At 40.5% G+C, this 7,272-nt stretch overlaps 1 protein-coding gene across 1 annotated transcript in view; it reads left to right on the top strand.

Moving 5' to 3' along the window:
- The window catches only part of LOC118330502 (neuronal cell adhesion molecule-like), a gene marked incomplete in the record, with an annotated part of 68,766 nt that overhangs the window by 42,747 nt on the left and 18,747 nt on the right, over window positions 1-7,272 (top strand). The window contains 5 exon segments of the mRNA XM_035665051.1: window positions 3,133-3,308; window positions 4,144-4,155; window positions 4,733-4,838; window positions 5,810-6,003; window positions 6,389-6,511. Of these exon segments, the coding sequence (XP_035520944.1) occupies window positions 3,224-3,308; window positions 4,144-4,155; window positions 4,733-4,838; window positions 5,810-6,003; window positions 6,389-6,511 (520 nt within the window).

Genomic DNA, 7,272 nt, shown 5'->3' with positions numbered 1-7,272 from the left:
TCTGATCTTTTAAGTACTCTGTAGTAACTATTGTATTGTGTTTTCTAAGTGAGGCAGTAGCTCAGTTTGTTATCCTCATAGCCCTAATCTATTTTGGGAAATAGCTAAAAATCCTCCCTGTAAGTGTCCTTACCAACCTGTCGTGTTTCTTTCTAACAGACCATTTCCTGTTTCGATTTTATCAGCTGCCTGACAGCTTTTGGCACAGCACTCCAAACAGTACTGTTTTTTTTATCTCTGCCTCAGCAGTCTGCGATGAAGTGAGCTTTATTTACTTTGGCTTTTCCAGTTCTGTCAGCACTAGACGCATAGAAAGGTTCAACAATTGTGATGGATGTTTTGTGATTGCATGTACCCTCGAAGAATTCTATATTCAATTGAGAAGTGGACTTTGAACTGTAGTTTCTTCTTCAAGATGCCCAAGTTTAAGCTCAAAATAGACTCATTATGCAGGCTTTTGCCGCATACCACGATAAAATGAAGGTTTTAGAATTATAAACATGAAGTCTCCACTACTTAATTCGAATAGGGTAAAGTCAGGATCTTTTTTTAATCTTTTTATGCCCACTGTTAAGGCAGTGGATTTCAGTAGTTTCAGGCTCTGGTGGTTAGTTCCTCATCTTAAGAGCCCCACTTGAGTTTCCACTGTCTTCCAACTGTGAGAGGGATGTAAAGGGTTGGCCCCATATCACTGCAGCTCACATGGATAATTATAGCACACAAATGAATACAGGCACACATATACAGTAATCACACAAAGACACACACGGTGACTGGCTTGGGCTGAGCTGCTACACCTCATTAAATTGGGAAATGAATCCTGGATAAAGCCCTGGCTCCTTTCCAGATAAGAATCACCAGGCTTTCAGGGATTCACCATAAAATTTATAATTAACACATTTATTCTCTTGCTGTCACAGTCTGTCCTTTTTTCGCTTCACCTGTGACAGTTCACTGCCAAGTTCAGCCTGTATTTTATGTTCTTTTACAAATGATAGTGATCTCAATAACGTTTTACATGAACAAAATTGAATTGGCACTGCAATGCAATACCTCACTAATCACCATGAATGGGTTTTGCACAAATGGCATCTGATCGTATTAACACATAGCGAGTTGAAAATAAACATTGATGACACAAGTCTGTTGCAGGTTTTCTGCTCAGTATGGGTTCAGCACCCCTGCCTGCAGCCTGCAAATGAGCTTGATGAAATTGCCCCCCCTGGATCTTTTTATGTCAAATCCCAAGCCAGAGCTGCCTGATGGTGTCCACAGCAGTGTGATTGGCTGCCCTAGGCGAATAATACAGGCCTTCCCTAGAGAGGTGCAGTGGAAGCCGGGGGCAGCAGGCGTTAGCCTTGGTCTCTTTCTATGCCACTCAACACACCGGCTCTGGGTACTGAATCATGACTTTAGGGCAGCACTAGCAAATACATCAGTTCCCAAAGGAGGACCAGGCCAGGGCCTGAATGCCTGGCTTTCTAGCCTCTAGTCTCAGACACAGCTTGCACCACCTCATCTAAAGCCCCAGCCTGACCCACACCCCAAGGCGGGAGAGAGCAATACACGTATACAGCTCCACATTTAATGGGCTCGGCTTGATTCTTTCTGAAGGTAACCGGAATTAATATCCCAAATTTGATAGTGTGGTTTTGTGATAACGCAGCAAATTAGCCTGCCTGAGCTCTAAATTAAGCTGTGACATTTTAATACTGTGCCAGCGGATGCCTTCGGTAAGACAGGCAGGAGAGTGAGATAAAAACAGGTCAGGCTGCTGTTGTTAAAAAGACAGAAAACGTCTCCTCATTAGTTCTGCTTCCTCATTCTCTTTGCTCATGATTTACAAGCTGCACTCACATTTATATGAAAATAATGAATTATACTGATCATTTCTTTGTAACAGGGCTGAATTATGTAAATTTGAATTAAATTGACCAAAATAAATTGGACTCAGTAGGTATTATTGAAGCGTGGGTCACATTGGTTTTGATGACCCTGAGAGTGATTATTACAATATTTGCATTTTGCTGTCATTCCTTTTTAGCTGCCTCAATAAATAATTGCTTCTGGTTGGATAAAGGTGTGATATGGCAGCACTGAGCTGCCTGGCAACAACAGAAAGATTTCAAACCTGCTTTGTTCAATACAGTACATACATACTGTTTTGCTCTCTAGTCTGTTCACAGATGTGATGGGGACATACTTAGAATATACTGTGTAACAAAAGGAAATCCTCACTTAATTAACAGTTAATCAATGGCCAAATAGCTTACAGAAGCGCTGGACATATTTGGCAGGACACAATGACCTGTATTTACAAATCAGTGTATATGTGTTATGAATACAATCTGGGAGTAAAAACAGGTCAGGTTGGTCATTTTGAGGAAGTTTGTATTGTCTTACACCTCCAACCCATTGGATCGGATATTATAAAACACAGCAGCTTTTCTCTAGTTTTTGAAAACATGTAAACAAGGCACCTCGCATGAATCTGAACTCCTGTTGAACTTGTACCATCTGTCAACACTGAACGGAGTCCAGTAAGATGTAAGAGATCTAAGATCTTCCCAATGACACGTGATGTTTCCCACTACAACAATCTCATGAAAGAATGATGGCTCAGTGTCTGAAATCTGACCTCACTGCCGGTCAGTTTGCTGCTGGCTCAGTCAGTCAGTCAATCAAACTGATAAAGCTGAGAGTAAAATGGAAAGTAGAGTGAGTGTCCCCTTGTCTTGTCCCTTGGCATGTGATCTGCTGGCTGATGTGATCGATATGGTGTAGAAGCCTAATGGCACCGTGGCCACGGCGGTGATTAGTCGAGCAAAATGAGCCCGTGTGGGCCCAGTCGGCCTGCATTGTAGTGTACTAGATCAAACAGATAGCTTCCAGCAAACTGCACTGCATGGCAACTAACATTGATCTGTGGCCAGAGCCATATGTGTCTGTCTCTCTCCCATTCTCCCTTTCTCTCTCTCTCTCACCAGCTGATGAACACAAAATAGAACAAACTCAGTATTATGATTGATAGCCGCAGTAACTGGATGTGCTATTCAACCCAGTAATCTCTGTTCCTGCTTCTATCCTCTTATCTCTGACGCTGTCTCTCTCTTTCTCTTTCTCCCCCTGTAGTTGTGAATGTGCACGTGTCCTCAGACAGCGTGACTGAGCAAAGAGACGAGGAGTCACTGCGTTTTGGGGCCGACCTTTGCGTCACACACCGATGATGGAGAGGAGGAGGATGGACGCAGCACTACTGGTGCTGCTCCTGGGACACCTCGCCACTGCGTTGGAGGTCCCACTAGACCGTAAGGCAACAGATCACGCACCACACAACATGTTCATATGCAAGAGAGTGTAAATGGTCTAACGGCTTGAGAAGTCTTGAGGCGGAAACAATTAGTTAATTAAGCGACATCATTTATCAAGCAAAACATTAGCTGGTCACATATATGGCAGTAAACTGAATATGTTTGAATTTGAACTTTGGGCTCTGAGAAACAGCCATGTTTCATTATTTTCTGACATTTTATAGAAAGCAACTAAAGGAATAGCTCAACATTTTGCAAAGTTAAATGAGAAGGTTGATACCACTCTCATGTATATACGTTAATAAAACTGAAAGACAGAAATTGAAACATTTCACTTTTACTCTTTGGTATTTATATAAGATCTTTAGAGCTACTCGTGCTGTTTCCAGTGAGTTAAGCTAAGCTAACTGCTTGCAATATCTTCATTTTTACCATTTGTCATCATGACCAATGGGGACAGTGTCGAAGTACTCATTTAACTTTATATACATCTGTATATCTAACTATTGTTAGGGTCAGACTCTATATGTTGATGCTTTTTAGACCCAGGGTTCCCCATTTTGACTGATGGGGAAAAGGAAAGAATTTTCCAGAGTAAACTCCACCACCACAGCCTGATGTCTCCGTGGTAGCAGATCTTCTACCTAGACCTATGTATTGTTTGTTTAGAGCTGTTGACCGCCAGGGGCTGGCATTTCTCAACTGGGAACTGGCTTTGTTTAAACAATGTTTGAAGCAGAAATAATGCAGGAAGATATTTTCGACCACTAATGTCTGGTTCTCTTTACTGTCACAATTTTCCCCTCTTGTTTGCTGATTCTTGGGGGAAAAGTTCTGGAAGGATGTAAGTCTCAAACTGGTGTGAATTACTAGTGTGAATTCACTGCAGAGATTGTGCTCGCATTTTTTTTGTTGTGCATTAAAGGTTACGTTTGATCCTTTTTTATTATATCGTTATATTATATTTTGTTTGTTTTAGGATGAGTGTGATTTGAAGTGGTAGTAATATATTGCATGCATTGATCTCTTTGTTTTGTTGTTTGCTGTTTTTGTTCGGTGTGTTGCTGCACAGGTAGAGCATTTTTCCGTAGAACAATATTGCAAACAGCATGAGTTCTTATATCATTTGTTTTGTCATAGTCCATTAGTCATCTCCCCAGCGCTGACAGGAATACATTAGGTATCGGATCATTACAATAAAGTGAAATGTACCTGAGCGTTCTGCATGCCTTTTTTCCGGTGTTGCACATGTTATGGAGCTTTTTGTGTCTGTCAGCAACCCGCCGTCTGGTTTGATTCAGTGTGGTAAGTCTGCATGCAATAGGTAATGACTGCTTGTGTGGTCAATACAGCAACAGAAAAGGCTTAGTAATGCAGTAAAGGTCATGATTGAATATCCCTTTTTCTGATTTCACCTTTAGTGCCGCAGCCGCCGACCATAACTCACCAATCCCCCAAGGATTACATCATCGACCCACGAGAGAATATTATAATCCACTGCGAGGCGAAGGGAAAGCCTCACCCCAGGTAGGAATTTGCATTCATGATGCTGTTACTAAAAAAGATATTCCAGGTGTGGATTCAACCACCAGCTGTCAAATTTCAGCTAAAAGCTTCAGCTGACAGCAAGTCTCCAGAAAATGTAGTTTAAAATATGATGGGTAAAGTTCAGTATTCAAACTTTATAACAAGTAAAGCTGTTATTTTATTCCTGCACATGCTGCCCTTGCCAAAGGCTGATTTTAGCTAATGCTTTAGAATCTTTTGCTATTATGCCATCCTCTTTCCTTTGTCTATATCAGTGTTAACACCTATTACACACCACCTATTAATAACTTTAATTTTAACACACACATTTGTACTTCTATACAAAGACCAATTAGGTAATTAGGATGCAAGGACCCTAACTGACAAAATATATTTCTTAACCTTCACCTAGCATAGCGATAACATAACCCTAAAACCCTCAAACACCCTTGAAAAGACTGGCAAGTAGAAAAGATTTTGCACACCCACAACTTTTGAAATTCTCTTTTAAAACCCTTGGAAACTTGGATTTAAGCTTAATAATTTCTCTATTACAGTAAATATTCAGGACAAAATAAGCAACAATCCAAGTTAAAGTGAAGGAAAAACAAACATTCTTAGGTATTAATTGTTAGGAGTTATTATCAGGACAGTGTCAGATCAGATTTGATTGCCTTTGATACAAATGTTGCTAAACTCTGATTGACCTTTTAGAACTAAACCAAACTCCACCTACTTCAAACCAGTGAGAACAACACTGAAGCAGAAATGTCCCTTTCATGTAGGACGAACAGGAAGTACAAGAGCACACACATGCTATCCTAACCACTTAACATTTATCTAACCTTTTCACAGTACCTCCTGTATACAGTGTGGTGGCTGTGCGTTTGACCAGATTATCATAACACAATTCGTCATCAGTGAATATGAGCTACACTCTTGTGACACCGGTCTGTTTTTTTGCTCCTCAGTTTTTCCTGGACAAGAAATGGGACCCACTTTGACATCGACCAGGACCCCAATGTGACCATGAAACCCCACTCTGGGACCCTGGTGGTGGACATAAGCAGAGCAAAGGCTGAACACTACGAAAGCGTGTACCAGTGCACGGCAAGGAACAAACATGGAACTGCTGTTTCCAATAACATAGTCGTGCGACAGTCCAGTAAGCGAAGTGCAGTCTATCATTTCTATCATTTTATTTTCTTCCACTTTCTTAATATCATGCATATTCACATCTTTTTCACATCATTCTTTTTTTTTCTTTTCTAATAAATAAGTTGAATTTTCCATCTTCAAAGCACTGCTGAAAGGTAAAGGTTGCATATAGAGAGCGGCATGTCCTACTTTGCAGGTTGTAACAGTAGATAGAGCAAATAATCCTTTGTTTTTCTCCTTTTGCATATTGTTATTCAGTAAAGCATCATCCCTTTCATCTTGCCTCGTCACCGCTGTCATTATGTCAGCAACAGTCCATTAGCAACCCATATTTAATGTCAAATTATGAGTCCTCATCCATTGATGTGTATATCGTTCTTCAAACAATCCAGGGTCCCCCTTGTGGTCGAAGGAGAAAATCAAGCCAATTGTCGTTCAGGAGGGCGTGTCCTTGGTGCTGCCGTGTCGACCCCCTGCTGGCCTGCCTCCTCCCATCATATTCTGGATGGACAATTGTGAGCGCTTCAGTCATGGGAGATAATGTTTTAGCTGCACGTATTACACAGTTGCTTACAGTATGTGTGTCCACTCAAATAATCCTTGTCAGTGTTCATTACAGTCAGTGTCCTGGGTTTAGAATTTTAATATAATTTCTAATATAAACATGTTCTATTCACAAACATTTATTTGATAATATGAACAACTGTGACCATCACTTGTCCTGTTTGTGGCAGAGAACTAGGGCTTTATGGGAAATGTGGTCTTGAGACATACAAGCACTATGTCACATAAGATAGATAGGTAGCTGTTCTGGAGCTTTTGATCATATCACACAATCTTCCTCAGTGCATGTGATAGCAATATAGGTTGTCAAATTTCCAGTTTTTATGAGCATTTTAAGGACTTCTGAGTGATTGAATGTTCTTTCTTGTCCTTGAAAACAACAAAACAATCACACCACAAGGTCGACGGAGTAGTTGTTGTGGAGCTTTGAGTTGCATCATATCTCCTTTTCCATCAACTCTGCCTGCTGTGGAAGATTGTGTAATACATTAAATACAATTGAATGGACCTTGTGGTGAAGTCACAAATAAACGAAAAATTACAAGTGTGAGTTTAATTTGTCGATGTTTTAAGATACAGCCCCAATGCAATAGAGCTGACTGGACTATGGATAATACACAGAACACTGTCAATAGGAAATATTTCTTTGGTAGAAAGTCATAACTTCAAGACCATATCAATAATCTTAAATCCAAATATTTGTAATTTGAAT

The sequence above is a fragment of the Morone saxatilis genome, unplaced genomic scaffold (genome assembly GCF_004916995.1).
Source record: "Morone saxatilis isolate NCDOM2014 unplaced genomic scaffold, NCSU_SB_2.0 Contig2, whole genome shotgun sequence".
Taxonomy (NCBI): Eukaryota; Metazoa; Chordata; class Actinopteri; family Moronidae; genus Morone; species Morone saxatilis.
This window is presented reverse-complemented; position numbering and strand designations above follow the sequence as displayed.